We start from the raw sequence: 16,057 nt of genomic DNA, 5'->3' as shown, positions 1-16,057 counted from the left end.
GTGATGATGGCAATCCCCGACTGATGCTCTTTTTGAAGCATAACAGGGGAGCTGGGACCACAATAGCCTGTGGACTTCTATCATTGCGCATGTCGGGAGCAACATGGTCTGACTCTGGCAGTGGTGAACAGGTTTCAGCAGCGATGCAGTCAAATGCCTACCTTTATCCCTATCACCAATTCCTCTCACAAAAACTAAAGCAACTCTCACTCTGCTGACCTGCTGCCCCCTAACTCACCTCTAGAAAACGCCTTGAGTTTCCAATGTAGGGCTTTCCTTAACCTTGCAGAATCCCAACCTTTGCGACCTCTTTAAACCTCATCTGCATCCCTAGCCCTGTTCCCAAATTTCTGCAAGAACATATCAGCTGTATTTTAACCCCCCTTCCCCACCGCACGAGTGCAAGGCCCTCTCAACACAAGACTTGCAAATGTCTCCACTCACCTCCCCAAACACCACTGTGCTAGAATTTATCAATGCAGCTAAATATTTCTTATGGAAGATAATACCATGGCTTTCCAAGTCAGGTCTGTGGCCTATCTATCATGTTTGGTCACTGCCTCAACTCATCTGCCACCTCATCCCATCTTAAGTCGTTTTTGTTTAGTCCCAACATTGCATCTTTCTTTGGAAACACAAAAGACTGTAGATGCTAGAATTTCCTTTATGTGCACAGTTTACTGGGTGATGATTACATCAGTCATCCTGATTTCTTGTACACATATATTCACAATAACTTGGGCTCCGATTATGAAAGGCTTTTGTTTGAGTCCTGATAATGATTGTTCAAAGTATTATAGCACATCCAGTATGTGCTTGGTGACAATAAAAGGAAAGGTTTTAGGATGGAAAAATCAAATACTACAGGGCATAGCTTCAAGGTGAGATGGGCAAAGTTTAAAGGAGATGTGCAGGACAAGTTGTTTACATTGAAGATGGTGAGTGCCTGGTACACTCTACCGGGGTTTGTTGTTGATGTAGATACAATAGTGGCATTTAAGAGACTTCTGGAAAGGCATATGGATATCCAGGGAATGGAAGGATTTGGAGGCATGCATTTAATGCAGGTATTTAATAGTTGATCTTGGCATTATGATTAGCACAGGCATTGTGGACTGAAGGGCCTGTTCTTGGGCTGTACTGTTCTATGTTCTATGTTGCACCGAAAATTCTTAGGCAAACTGCAAACTTACAGTCCTTTGTTCCAAACAGGGAAACAATTATTGATGCAAATCAGTGCACAAACTAATACTGCAGTAGTCATTTTTTTCTCAACATTTTTAAGAACTTCTATCTTCACTGCACAATCAAGGGGTTGAAAGAGGTGATAGAATTGTGCAGCTGGATCTAAAATGTATGTGGCATTTCTTATTAATAATTAAAATATATATTAGTGTAGAATTTTGTGCACAAACAGTAGCTCTTTGTAGTCAATTGCCAAATTTAGTTTCAGAGACAAAATGTAATACACTGTTGTACTGACAGCATGAATCTTTAGGTAACTGCTTTTAATTAATTCTATAAACTGAAATAGATTCTGAGTCTTTAAATCTGCAATTCTTAAATCTGCCTTTAGATGGCAGAAGATGAACAAAGGTGAAGAATTCATTTTATTCTCATTTTACTGAAGAAATGATTTAATATAATTTCTTTCTTGGGCATTTATTAATCTTGCAAGATTCATCTCATGTATTTTGCTGTACAGCTTGCTCTGTCAGTTCAATGAGAAGATACAGGAAGCATTGTATTATTTGGAGCTGTTTTTGTTTAGAATCATAAGGTGGCCAAGTTATTATGAATTTATTTATTTATGAGCTAAATCATGATTGTCATTGGAAACACGCCTGAACTATGGTAATGTGAAAGACAAAAGAAAACTACTTTTCATTCATTGTAGAAATAGTTATTTTTGTGAAGGATGGTGATCATAGATGATAGATTATCAACTATCCCATTGTTATGATTTTAGTTCATAACTGCCCTAGTTTTGCTTATGAAATTTAATTTAGAATATAACCTCCAAGAAATTCCCCAAATGTCTTTGTAAAACGCAGCACATGATACCAAGTGATACTAAGCTAAAAGGGTCAAATTTAAATTCCATTTAGAATTTTAACAGCAATTAATTCAATGTTAGTTAAAATAATTTAACTATTTAATAAGGTAGGTGCTGAGAAGATGCTCTTCAGCTGGCAGGGTGAGAGACAAAGCAAGTATAATCCTATAATGAAAGTCAAGATCTCATAAGATCCTAAGTGACAGGAGTAGAGTTGTGCCATCAAGTCTACTCCACCATTCAATCCTGGCTGATCTATCTCTCCCACCTAACCCCATTCACCTCTCCCCATAATCTCTGACACCCGTACTAATCAAGAATCTATCTATCTCTACCTTAAATATATCCAATGTCTGCCTCCAATGACTAACTAAAGAAATTCCTCCTCATCGCCTTCCTAAAAGAACATCAATTAATTCTGTTGCTATGATCTCTAGTTCTAGACTCTCCTACTAGTGGAAACATCCTCTCACATCCAATCTATCTAAGCCTTTCACTATTCTGTACGTTTCAATGAGGTCCCCCCTCATTCTTCTAAACTCCAGCGAGTATAGGCCCAGTGCCACCAAACGCTCATCAAATGTTAACCTACTTACTCATTCCTGGGATAATTCTTGTAAACCTCCTCTGGACCCTCTCTGAAGCCAGCACATCCTTTCTCGGATATGGAGGATATTTGTAGGATATTTAGGATATTTGTCGGTCTGGAAGATCCTGTTCAATGTGTATATATCAGGAACTCGTGTTCATAAGGCAGAATGCCGAGTCGTTTGACATATTGAAGAGATGGAAATTAACAGACATTTCTCAGGCAATGATATCTTGATAACCAAGAATAATGAGAAATATAGGACATCAGCCAAAGCCTATTTAAATGATTGACTGGCCATTATCATTAGTTATGTTCACTCTTTTTCATTTTTAGTGCGGAATAGTATGCCTATCTTTCAGATTTTTATCAGTCTTGACAATGTTCTGAGTTGCATCTTGCTCCGCAGCCTGGATTTTTCATTGATGTCATTTTAATGGAAGTGGTGGGTTATCGGCCGAGTGAACAATGTAGGCTAATTTGGTTTTTTTTTTGCAGCAAGTTATGTGTGTTATAACTTTTTTCCCCCCCAATGGGATTACTGTTGAACAAACAGTGACCTTGCACTAGAATTGCAGATTGGAAATTCAATCATGCATCGCAGACTGTTTCAACCTTTGAAATCCTTGGCATAAAATCCGTGGGCAGTGCGGTTCCAAATTCCCGATATGCTTTTCTGACTGGCCTGGCTTCCTGCTAGCTGTACAATGTCAGCTAATTACTCCTCCTTTAAAGAAGCAGATGCAACTGTGCATAACCACAATCATCTTGCCTACAATCATCACGTCGGCTGTTAAAAGCACAATTAAGGTAGCTCGTCAGAAGATGGATCTCATCCCAAAAAGTCACCTATTTATATCCAGAGATTACGGGCGGTCACGGTGGCACAGTGGTAACGTTTCTGCCTGACAGCAAATGCAGCACCAGAGACCTGGGTTCGATCCTGACTACGGGTGCTGTCTGTACGGAGTTTGTATGTTCTCCCCGTGACCTGCGTGGATTTTCTCCGAATCCTTGGGTTTCCTCCCACACCCTAAAGACGTACAGGTTTGTCAGTTAACTGGCTTGGTAAATGTAAAAATTGTCCTTAGTGTGTAGGTAGGATAGTGTTTATGTGCGGGGATCGCTGGTCGGCGCGGACCCGGTTGGCCAAAGGGCCTGTTTCCACGCTGTATAAACCAAAATTAAACTAAAGCTGCTGCCTGACCCACTGAGTTTCTCCAGCATTTTGTGACTATCTAAGGAAAATGGAAGTTCCCTTTAGGTGTTGACAAAATATTTTGTTGCCGTATGGATGAAAATCTCCATATAGTTCTCACAGAGTCATTCAGCACCGAAATAGGCACTTTGGCTCAACTGGCCCACGCCGACCAAGATGCTCGAACTACACAAATTCCACCTTCCATTGTTTAGCCAATATCCCTCTAAATCGTCCTATCCACATAACTGTCCAAGTGTTTTTTCAAATGTTGTTATAGTACCTGCTTCAACTAGCTCGTTCTGCCAGCTCGTTCCATACGCCCACCTCACTCTATGCAAAAAATCTGCCCCTCAAATTCCTGTTAAAACCTTCCCCTCTTGCCTTAAACCTATCTCCTCTGGTCCTTAATTCCCCTACTCTGGGTAAAAGACATTCATTCTCGCTATTCCTCTCATTCCCTTCCCCTATCTATTACTTTAAAGAAGCAGCACTTTAGTGCCTTTGTTCGGAGAATGCTTCAACAAGAGAATTGGAGAATGTTCCTCCAATGATGTGGTTGTTGGGCCAGTTGAAATATTCCTGACTGTGATCAATAGATTTTGCTGGATCCAATTTTTAAGACATATTGGGAAAAGGAAATCCTTGGACCCTAAAGTGATTTCCACATCAGGGCCACAGACGGTGTCATTGTTCCTCATGCAGGAACTTAGGTTGTCCCAGGGCCAAACATCATGGGCACTCCTGTGATGACGTGGTCTATTTGGTGCAGAGGGAGTGTGGAGTACCCTGCTGGATAAGTCAATTGCTTGGCAAAACTGCCCCCTCCCTCAACTCCAATCAACCTTCTCCTGACCTTCGCAAGGGTCTCGACCCAATACGTCACCCATTCCTTCTCTCTAGAGATGCTGCCTGCTGAGTTGCTCTAGCATTTGTGTCTATCTCCTGATCCTAAATGTTCTTGACACCTAGGCCCTGAGCTCCTAATCAGATGCCCCACAACCTCCCAACAACCAGCATCATCTGAACATTGTCAGTCGCCCAATTATATAATTACCCTCCAAATTCCATTCCCACCAAGCACCACCGACCACAGACTAAATGCTGGAAATAGCCAGCAGCCTCAGGTAGCATGTGCGGAATGAGAAACCAATTTAATATTTCAGTTTAAAACATACCTTGTCGCTGACAGTGACAGGGTGGGAAATGATGGATGGGAAAACATTGGATAGAGTAAGAGATGGGTTGCTGTGGTAATAATTTGTTGATGAAGCCATCTAGTCAAATTAGTTTTAAAAAAAAGACACAAGCAAAGGTCATAAGGTCATAAGTGATATGAGTAGAATTAAGCCATTCGGCCCATCTACTCCGCCATACAATCATGGCTGATCTATCTCTCAATCCTAACCCCATTCTCCTGCCTTCTCCCCATAACCTCTGACACCCATACTAATCAAGAATCTATCTATCTCTGCCTTAAAAGTACCCACTGACTTGGCCTCTGCAGCATTCTGTGATAAAGAATTCCACAGATTCACCACCCTCTGATTAAATAAATTCCTCCTAATTTCCTTCCTAAAAGAACGTCCGTTAATTCTGAGGCTATGGCCTCTAGTCCTAGACTCTCCCACTAGTGAAAACATCCTCTCCACGACCACTCTTTCCAAGCCTTTCACTATTCTGTATGTTTCAACGAGGTGTCCCCTCATTCTTCTAAACTCTTCTAAACAAAGGTGCATGCAAGAGCTGTGGAGTGCAGACGAGAGCTGCAGGAAATATCCAGCAGAGGAAGCATTGTAGGTGGAGATAGAACAGATGAGCTGATATTACAAAAACTAGCCACAGCAGAAGTGGACAGCTCTGATGCAAAACGTGCTGGAGGAACTCTGGGAGGGGACAGACGGAAAACGCTTCTCATCGGGATTCCTCTACAGACTCTGAAGAAGGGTCCGGAAGGGTCTCGATCCTTCTCCTTTTCTCCAGAGATGCTGTCTGACTCGCTGAGTTACTGCAGCATTTTGTGTCTATTCCCGACCTGAAATGTGATCTGCCCATTGCCTCCACAGATGCTGCCTGATCCGCTGAGTTACTCCAGCACTTAATGTTTTGCTTCCAACATCTGAAATGTCTTAGAAATTCGGTGGAATTGAGTTGATGTTGTTGAATTTCATATTGAGTCAGACACCAGATGAGATGCTATTCCTCAAGCTATATATGTCTATGGACCTGTAATGAACGCCCTTCCTATTCCAACAACCAAAACTGGTAACCATCTGTTGCTTCCATCTGCTTCATCTATAACAGTACGGTATCATTTCTATGTAACTGCTTTTGATTATTACATAGAAACATAGAAACATAGAAATTAGGTGCAGGAGTAGGCCATTCGGCCCTTCGAGCCTGCACCGCCATTCAATATGATCATGGCTGATCATCCAACTCAGTATCCTGTACCTGCCTTCTCTCCATACCCTCTGATCCCCTTAGCCACAAGGGCCACATCTAACTCCCTCTTAAATATAGCCAATGAACTGGCCTCGACTACCCTCTGTGGCAGAGAGTTCCAGAGATTCACCACTCTCTGTGTGAAAAAAGTTCTTCTCATCTCGGTTTTAAAGGATTTCCCCCTTATCCTTAAGCTGTCACCCCTTGTCCTGGACTTCCCCAACATCGGGAGCAATCTTCCTGCATCTAGCCTGTCCAACCCCTTAAGAATTTTGTAAGTTTCTATAAGATCCCCTCTCAATCTTCTAAATTCTAGAGAGTATAAACCAAATCTATCCAGTCTTTCTTCATAAGACAGTCCTGACATCCCAGGAATCAGTCTGGTGAACCTTCTCTGTACTCCCTCTATGGCAATAATGTCCTTCCTCAGATTTGGAGACCAAAACTGTACGCAATACTCCAGGTGTGGTCTCACCAAGACCCTGTACAACTGTAGTAGAACCTCCCTGCTCCTATACTCAAATCCTTTTGCTATGAAAGCTAACATACCATTCGCTTTCTTCACTGCCTGCTGCACCTGCATGCCCACTTTCAATGACTGGTATACCATGACACCCAGGTCTCGCTGCATCTCCCCTTTTCCTAGTCGGCCACCAGTTACTAGTTACAAGGAGATAGAATATTACCAAAACAAAAGTTGAATTTATTAAATAAAAGTTGTATTCTTCCTGTAGATTGTTTGGAGAGTGCACAACCTTACTCGGCTTCTATACAGTTTACAGGTGAGCTCATTTCTTTCATTCATCACATCTGTCTGTTATGAAGTAATTTGCAACTTTACTGCTCGAAACCAGATCTGCAAAAAAATTGGATGTGCAGAATGCATGATGTGAATGCTACTGGGTGTTGAGGTTGGCGTGCAATGCATTTGCACACACATTTGTCGTGTGATTCAAGTGGCTGTTGCATTGAGAACGGAATTAGAACCTGTTACCTCTCTCTACCTGCTGGTGACCATGGATCCAGCAGATTGACAGCATTACTACGTGGTCCACATGTGTGGAGCCAGAGAAGATAAAGGAGGAATTTCTTTAGTCAGAGGGTGGCGAATCTGTGGAATTCATCGCCACAGAAGTCAGTGAAGGCCAGGCCAATGGCTTTTTTTCAGGCGGAGATAGATAGATTCTTGATTAGTACGGGTGTCAGGGGTTATGGGGAGAAGGCAGGAGAATGGGGTTAAGAGGGAACGATAGATCTGCCATGATTGAAGGGCGGAGTAGACTTGATGGGCCGAATGGCCTAATTCTGCTCCTATCACTTATGAACTTATGAAAGAGTTGCTCTCCATATTTATACAGGAATGGATAAAACCAATATGTGTACTCTACTCACTCTTGGCTTTGTATTCAGGCTGCAGTGACCATCCAGGACAGTTACATTGAAGTGCAACGCCTCATCCTGCAGGAGCGTGAGCGATTAGCTCACACCCACACCCCCCGAGGAAACGTACTCCTCGAGCAGGAGAAGCAGCGCAACATGGAGAAGCAAAGGGAGGAACTGGCAAACGTGCGCAAACTTCAGAACCAGCTGCAGCTGGAGCAGCATCGCTGGGAGCAGGAGAGCGAGCAGCGGCAGAGGGAACAGGCAGCGCGAGAGAGCCGGCTGCAGGAATGCGAGCAGGAACGCCAAGAGCAGGCAGAGCAGCTACTGAGAGACCGAGAGGAGCTGGATGGCCAGTGGAAGGAATACCAGCAAAATCTGGAGAGGCTGAGGGAAGGCATGAGAACGTTGGAAAAAGAAAAAGATAAGTTGGAGTCGCAACAGAGGCACATAAACTCCTGGAAGCACAGTCGGCAGAGAAGTCTACCTGTGATGATGTCACCACAGGAAATCCCTCAGGTATACAAACTTTGAAATTGATCAAAAAAAGAATAAGATAGATAACTGGTTTCAGATAAACGGAAGAAAGCTGTACCGCATGGAAAAATGCCTCTTGGCTCTTGCTCATGTTGACCAAGATGTCCTATCTACACTAGTCCCAACTGTACACATTTGGCCCATGTCCCTCTAGGCCTTTCCTGTCCATGTACCCACTTACATGTCCTTTAAATGTTTTTTGTGGTACCTGCCTCCACTCCCTTAATGTTGTCAAGCTAGAAAGGGTGCAGAGAAGATTTACAAGGATGTTGCCAGGACTTGGGAGCCTGAGCTATATGAGCAGGCTAGGAATTTATTCCTTGGAGCGCAGGAGGATGAGGGGTGATCTTGTTTAAAATGATGAGAGGAATAGATCAGGATAGATAGACACATAATGCTGGAGTAACTCAGCGAGACCTGCAAAAGAAGAAATGTGTAGGAAAGAACTGATGTTGGTTTAAATCGAAGATAGACACAAAATTCTGGAGTAACTCAGCGGGACAGGGGGACTGTCGGCCCAAACTAAGAGAAAGTTTTAATAAGAATATTAGGCTTAGGTTTATTATTGTTATATGTACTGAGTAACAGTGTAAAGCTTTGTTTAGCATATAATCCAATCAAAACAGATACTGCAATACATAAATTCATGTTTATGGGAGGACTGTTCATTATATAGAAACATAGATAGAAAATAGGTGCAGGAGGAGGCCATTCAGCCCTTCGAGCCAGCACCGCCATTCATTGTGATCATGGCTGATCGTCCCCTATCAATAACCCGTGCCTGCCTTCTCCCCATATCCCTTGACTCCACTAGCCCCTAGAGCTCTATCGAACCCTCTCTTAAATCCATCCAGTGACTTGGCCTCCACTGCCCTCTGTGGCAGTGAATTCCATAAATTCACAACTCTCTGGGTGAAAAAGTTTTTTCTCACCTCAGTCTTAAATGACCTCCCCTTTATTCTAAGACTGTGGCCCCTGATTCTGGACTTGCCCAACATTGGGAACATTTTTTCTGCATCTAGCTTGTCCAGTCCTTTTATAATGCTATATGTTTCTATAAGATACCCCCTCATCCTTCTAAACTCCAGTGAATACAAGCCTAGTCTTTTCAATCTTTCCTCGTATGACAGTCCTGCCATCCCAGGGATCAAGCCTGATAACAGAAGGAAGAAGCTGATCTGAGTCTGGTGGTACTTGGTTTAAGGTTCTGCCTGATAGGGGTGGGGAGAAGAAGGAATGACCAGGGTGCAAAAGGTCTTTCATCGTGTTGCCTGTTTTCCTGAGGCAGCGTGAAGTGTAGATGGTGTCAGTAGTGGGGAGTCTGGTCTGTGTGATGGACTGGGCTACTCCACAATTCTCTGCACTTTCTCTACACTCCTGTGGTCTTGGGCAGAGCTGTGATGCACGTCGACAGTATGCATTAGATGGTACATCTGCAGAAGTTCCTAAGAGTCTTTGAAGACATGGAGGCATTGGTGTGCCTTCTAGGTTGTCACTTCAACGTGGTTGGTCAACTACAGATCATTGGTCATAAATTCACACCAAAGAACTTGATGCTCTCAGCCATTTCCACTTTAGCACATTGATGCTGATTGGGTCATGTTCTCCCCCCTGCTTCCTGAAGTTGATAACTAGCTCCTTCGTCTTGCTGACTTTGATTGGATAATGGTTGAATAGCTGCCATTACCCCCAAGTCCTTTTTCTGATCAGATCAGAACTTGCTGCAACAAGTAAGCCCCTGTCCCACTTAGGAAACCAGAACGAAAATCTCTGGAGACTTTGCCCCCCACCCAAGGTTTCCGTGCGGTTCCCGGAGGTTGCAGGTGGTTGCCGGAGGCTGCAGGTAGTGGAAGCAGGTAGGGAGACTGACAAAAACCTCCGGGAACCGCACGGAAACCTTGGGCGGGGCACAAAGTCTCCAGAGGTTTCCGTTCAGGTTTCCTAAGTGGGACAGGAGCATTAGACTTTACTTGTTCGGTCTGGGACATATGACAATAAAACATTGTTGACTCTTGATTTGACTAGCCATTCGACGGCATCAATGCCTTCATGTTCACATTAATATAACATCCAAAATTTACCAACAGGGTTTGACACTGTGCTTTTCATTGAAGTATTCAGGCAAATGACAACATGCTTTATCAATAATGTAGGTTTTATGGAGCATCTTTCTTAAAGGAGGAAAGAGAGGTGGAGAGGCCAAGTGGCTGAGGGAGGAAGTTCCAGAGCTGCGACAACACTCACGATTAATAAAATAATTAAACAAATGCCCAGGAAGTCAGGTTTGGAGGAACATAGATATCCAGGAGACTTGTGGGACTTCTACAATTATTATTCTGCTTTTCCCGTTGAGAGTAGGGAAGATTCAACCAAGAGGACATTATTTGAGAATTAAGGGACAAAAGTTTAGGGGTAACATGAGGGGGAACTTCTTTACTCAGAGAGTGGTAGCTGTGTGGAATGAGCTTCCAGTGGAAGTGGTGGAGGCAGGTTCGATTTTATCATTTAAAAATAAATTGGATAGGTATATGGACGGGAAAGGAATGGAGGGTTATGGTCTGAGTGCAGGTAGATGGGACTAGGCGAGAGTAAGTGTTCGGCACGGACTAGAAGGGTCGAGATGGCCTGTTTCCGTGCTGTAATTGTTATATGGTTATATGGTTAAAGATGAGCTCGCTTGACAAATTAACATGGGTTTCAATGAGCGAAATGGTTTTGTTCAGTATTGTAATAATTCTATGATTCTAAATCGAAGATATATTTAGAACAGCTCTGAACTTCGACTAATAAGATAAATTGTTTGCAATATATTTAATTATAGTGTCTCAAAACAGCACTGCGTCAATGACAAGCACATAAAATTATAAACTAATGGGGAGTGTGACTGATTTTGTAATGATTTGAAATTGCAATTGCTTTGCAACCAATTAATGTACTCATTTTTAATGAATTATCAGGCATCAGAACAGTCTATCACCCATGAACATATGTGAAATATGTGAAGCTATTTAAGCTTTCGCATTTCTCTATTTAAGTGACACATACTATATTTGCATGGCTCATCCTATTTAATGAATGCACTTACGACAGTTACAAATAATAAAAACAGGATATACAAGTAGTTCCATGTAATTAATTTGAATGGCATTTTTATATAACTTGCTCCTATAATACACCACATACCCGGCAAGGCAGCTGGGAGGATAACTTGTCAGCATTACTATTGATGTGGTTGGTTGGTTGCATGAGAAAAGTGCCTATGTACTGCTATTTTAAAACCCTTTCAGGAAATTCCAGAACCTTTATATCGATTCCTTGAACGCATGTTTGAGGTCAGAACTCTGAGGCCTGTAGGTGGGGTGTGGGAAGGGAATGCTGAAAGTGCGAATTTCCATCCCACCCTTCTGCAGTGCACAAGATGAGTGCACAAAGTAAATGTTTGGAATTAGTGAGAAACAAAGTGGTGAGAAGTAACTCAGTGGGTGAGGCAGCGTCAGTGGTTGGGTGACATTTTGGGTCGGGACCCTTTTACAGACCGGCCTAATACAGTGATGGTCTAGGGCTAGTATAGTTCACCACCAAGATGCTTCCTGACCCATGCATTTAAAAATGACTTGGACAGGTACATGATAGGAAAGGTTTAGAGAAGGATATGGGCCACACATGTGTAAATAGGAGAAGCTTTTGGTCAACATAGACAAGTTGTGCTGAAGAGCCTGTTTCCGTGCTGTATGAGTCTTTGACCTGCTGAGTTACTCCGGCACCTCATTGGGTTTTTTTTTCAGTTCAGTTTAGTTCATTGTCACGTATACCGAGGTACAGTGAAAATCTTTTGTTGTGTGCTAACCAGTCAGCGGAAAGACAATACATGATTATGATCGAGCCAATTACAGTGTATTGATACATGTTAAGGGAATAACGTTTAATGCAAGGTAAAGTCTGTAAAGTTCGCTAAAAGATAGCCCGAGGGTTTTACTCAAGATCCCAGCATTTGCCGTTCTTTGTGTCTCCAAACGTTTTTAATTTGTGTAATAAGCGATAGCAGTGATTAGTTCACTCAGTTTAAACGTCTTAATTCCTACAGGCCCCTACACACTCTCAAACAGGAAGCTTGTGCGACACGCCACCAGAGACAGCATCAATCTTTGTAAACGAGGCCGCGCTCCACTATTCGCTGAACAACCACCAGAGAGCAAACAGCGTGCGGACATTATCTGAGTCTCACAAGGTGGAGAGCCCCTATGGTCCCGCTGTTAGGATCAATGAGAACTTGAGGCATGAAGTTCCCGTTCAACTGAGTATGACCAGCCAGTTCCTGAAATTCCATCAACAGATTCCAGCAAAATTAGCAAGTTTCTCCAAAGGAAACAAGGAAAAGAACAAAGGTACATGAAAATAACCTTTTATTTTAATAGTTCACAATTACAGTGTGTACACAATCCTACTCTGAATCATGACTTTCAGTAAAGCATTTAGAACATCATGTTTAAATAGAAGAAAAAACATATTGTGCCTCAAACCATGCAATTGCTATTCATCAGCCTGGATTTTATCTCTAGATCTTCCTAAGCCAGTGGAATTGAAATTGTACTTTGTCTGAACACCATTACAACCGATCATTATAAACATATGAAGGTGTAAATTGCATGTGCCTTCACTGTAACACTGAATAGATTCACGAGCTGTGAAGTCTCTGCGGATGTGAAATTATCCATTCTTTTTTGTTTTCATTCATTGCAGCATTATAAGTAGTTTGTATAAATATTTCCTTTCTAACAGATGATGATACCTATACAGAAAAGAGTAAGGGAATGGAAAAATATAAGTGATGGTCAGTAAATATAGTACGAGCAAAAGGGTGACTAGGGACAGAAGATGGGCCCTTAAGGATCAGTGGTCATTCATGTGCAGAGCCACAGCAGGTCCTAAATGAATATTTCTTACCTGAATTCTCTGTGTAGAAGGCAATGGCAACCCGGGAATTCAGGAAAGAGAATGGTGATGTTTTGAAACAATCACATTAAGGAGGAGGTGCTGATGGAATAAGGACCCATATTCTCTCCCTCATTACCCTTTTGCTCTTAATGTGGGTCAGTCATGGGGGTTTGTCAGATTTAACCTAGGACAAGAAGATAGACACAAAAAGCTGGAGTAACTCAGCGGGACAGGCAGCATCCCTGGAGAGAAGTAATGAGTGCCTTGTCCCGCTGAGTTACTCCAGCTTTTTGTGTCTATCTTCTTGTCCTAGGATAAATTAAACCAGCATCTACAGTTCCTTCTTACACATTATCCTTGGACAAAGTGGGAAGCCGGAGAAGGAATTGCTGGGGCCCCTGCAATTCTGGAGATATATGTATCATCATTAACCAAGAGTGAGGGCAGCACATTGGCGCAGTGGTAGAGTTGCTGCCTTCGAGCGTCAGAGACCCGGGTTGGATCTTGACTACCGGTGTTGTCCGTATGGAGTTTGTACATTCTCTCCTGTAACCGCATGGGTTTTCACCAGGTGCTCCCACATTCCAAAGACGTACAGGTTTGTAGGTCAATTGGCTTTGACAAAATATTGTAAAATTGTCTCTAGTGTGCAGGTTAGTGTTATTATACGGTGTGTTCGCTGGTTGGAGCGGACTTGGATTGTTGCTTCCACACTGTATCTCTAAAGTCTAAAGAGCGTTGTACCGGAAGATGGGAGTGTGGATCATGTTGTGCCTTCATTAATAAAGACTGCAAGTACCAGGCCAGAGAACTACAGGCCAGTGAGCCCAACATCAGTGGTTGGAAAGTTATGGGAGGAGATTCTGAGTTAGAATCTCAGAAATGGAAATTAAGGAACTGAACTACGAACTTACAATTTTTGCGAACCCATTAATTGCTGGGGGAACCTGCTGGAGCAGAGAGCCACAGAACCATTGGAAATTCCTCAAACGTGAGACAGTTGCACAAATAGATCAAATGTGACATGACTTCTTTCAGAGTTCCATTTGACAGCTGAGCTCAACATTTAGGTCACCACAATTCCTCAGGAAACCTGTGTTTTTTTCCACACATCTTTGATAAAAGACGAATCCTTGTCGTAATTCACTTCATAGCGCCTCACTATCCAAAAGTTAAATAGCTTTAGTATCGTAATACTAATTACTTTATAATTTGACTTATTTATATTTGCTTACCTTAATTTGTGTTATATAAAAATAGGTTAGAATTACTTATAATACAATTTTCAGTTCCCGTTGCATTGTTTTATTTTGACTGCATTGTCTTTGTCTTCCTCCAACATGTAGTTCAATTGGTAAAAATATAGCAGCAAATGCAAATGTTCATTTTCTTTCTCCCGTGGTCATTTTGAGTCTTTGCCACAGCTTGACTCCCAGAGCTGTTCGGTGGAATAATGTTTGCTTGATTTATGTCTTAATTGGCCTTCTCAGATGGTAAGTTTATTTTAAGCATCTCTCTGCTGCAGCTTGACATGCAATTAAAATCACAATGATGCCGCTCAATTATGGGTGCAGTCTATTTATATAAAATTAAATGGGGAAGAACATTTGTGTAAAACCCCTCACTATTTGAATGTAATTCAGTCAGCCACATCAAAACAACTATTCCCTTTTAGTAACATGAGATACACAAACTTCACAGATATTTTATTGTAAAGGTCTCTTTTGCATTTTTAATAATATTTCATCTGCATATTTCTAATGTTGTACCAATTGCATATCTTTTGCACCTGCATAAAAGAATTAACTTGTGAAACTAGAACAGGGCTTAACCTTTGTTTGTGGAGAACCTTTTGAGCAACATTTCAGGAGAGTTGATGTTGTTAATGGTAAATGCCTTTAGCAGTTTTGTAGATATTAAATATATAATTGAAAACTATGAATGCTTATATTAAAAATAGAAAATCATTCTACATTGGCATGGAGATATACTGTTATCAGCACACAGAGATGGGTAAATTAAGCTTTTGGAATGCTTTTATATGCTATTTAAAGAAACTTACCTTTCCCGCCATCGTATAGTTGTTATCAATATTTTGATTGCAAAATATCAAAATTCACAGATATTTTATTGTAAAGGTCTCTTTTCAATATTTTGTCTCTCACCTTAAACCTATAGCCCATAGTTCTGGATTATAGTTCTGATTGTAGCATCTGCTTCAATATGACACACATAATGATCTACTGTAACATTGTATGCCTCAGTAACAGCCAGCATCTCATGGGCACTTTAACCACCTTTTAACCTATGCTTCAGCTTTGAAAGATCTGTGAACATACACTCTAAAGCCTCTCTGCTCCTCCACTACCTCTACACAGTTGCGTTAGTGTAAAACACTTCACCGTGAGGGAAGTGTGCAATCAAATTATTAATGCTAACCATCTGAAGGTAAGACGGGAAAGTTTTATTAAAGGCAGTTGGAAGGAAAGTTTTGGATTACTGGGAAGAAATAAATGGGCTGGCAGACATCTGGAAAAGAGAATTCAGTCCAGAGAGCGTGTGATGTAATGTTTTTGGGAGATGCACATTAAAATATGACATTGTGAGATGTGGAGGAACAGGGAGACTTTAGAGTGCATGTCCGCATCTTTCAAGGCATCTGGACAGATCAATAGGTGGTTAAAATGCACATTACATTTTATCTGTGATTGCTGAGGCATAGACTGTAAGAGGAGGGAGGTTCTGCTGGAAATGTTATACCACAGCTAGTGTACCTCTCACGGTGCTGGGCATCCTTTACAGTTAAGTTGGACTGGAAAGAACATTCAGAAGATGCATGACATTGTTGCCAGGACTGGAAGCTTTAAGCTAGGAGAAATAATTGAATAATCTAAGATTGTTTACTTTGAAACAGAGG

The 16,057-nt window shown here is 41.8% G+C and overlaps 1 protein-coding gene across 5 annotated transcripts in view; it reads left to right on the top strand.

Moving 5' to 3' along the window:
- Positions 1-16,057, top strand: part of arhgef28 (Rho guanine nucleotide exchange factor 28) — a 170,323-nt gene that overhangs the window by 107,424 nt on the left and 46,842 nt on the right. For all 5 annotated transcript variants that reach the window (XM_033018665.1, XM_033018662.1, XM_033018660.1 and 2 more), the window contains 3 exons: positions 7,023-7,070; positions 7,699-8,187; positions 12,290-12,590. In XM_033018665.1, the coding sequence (XP_032874556.1) occupies positions 7,023-7,070; positions 7,699-8,187; positions 12,290-12,590 (838 nt within the window). The remainder of the gene's footprint in view (positions 1-7,022; positions 7,071-7,698; positions 8,188-12,289; positions 12,591-16,057) is intronic.

Source organism: Amblyraja radiata, chromosome 3 (assembly GCF_010909765.2).
Source record: "Amblyraja radiata isolate CabotCenter1 chromosome 3, sAmbRad1.1.pri, whole genome shotgun sequence".
Lineage (NCBI taxonomy): Eukaryota > Metazoa > Chordata > Chondrichthyes > Rajiformes > Rajidae > Amblyraja > Amblyraja radiata.
Note: the sequence above shows the minus strand (reverse complement) of the source record. Positions and strands in the feature narration are given on the sequence as shown.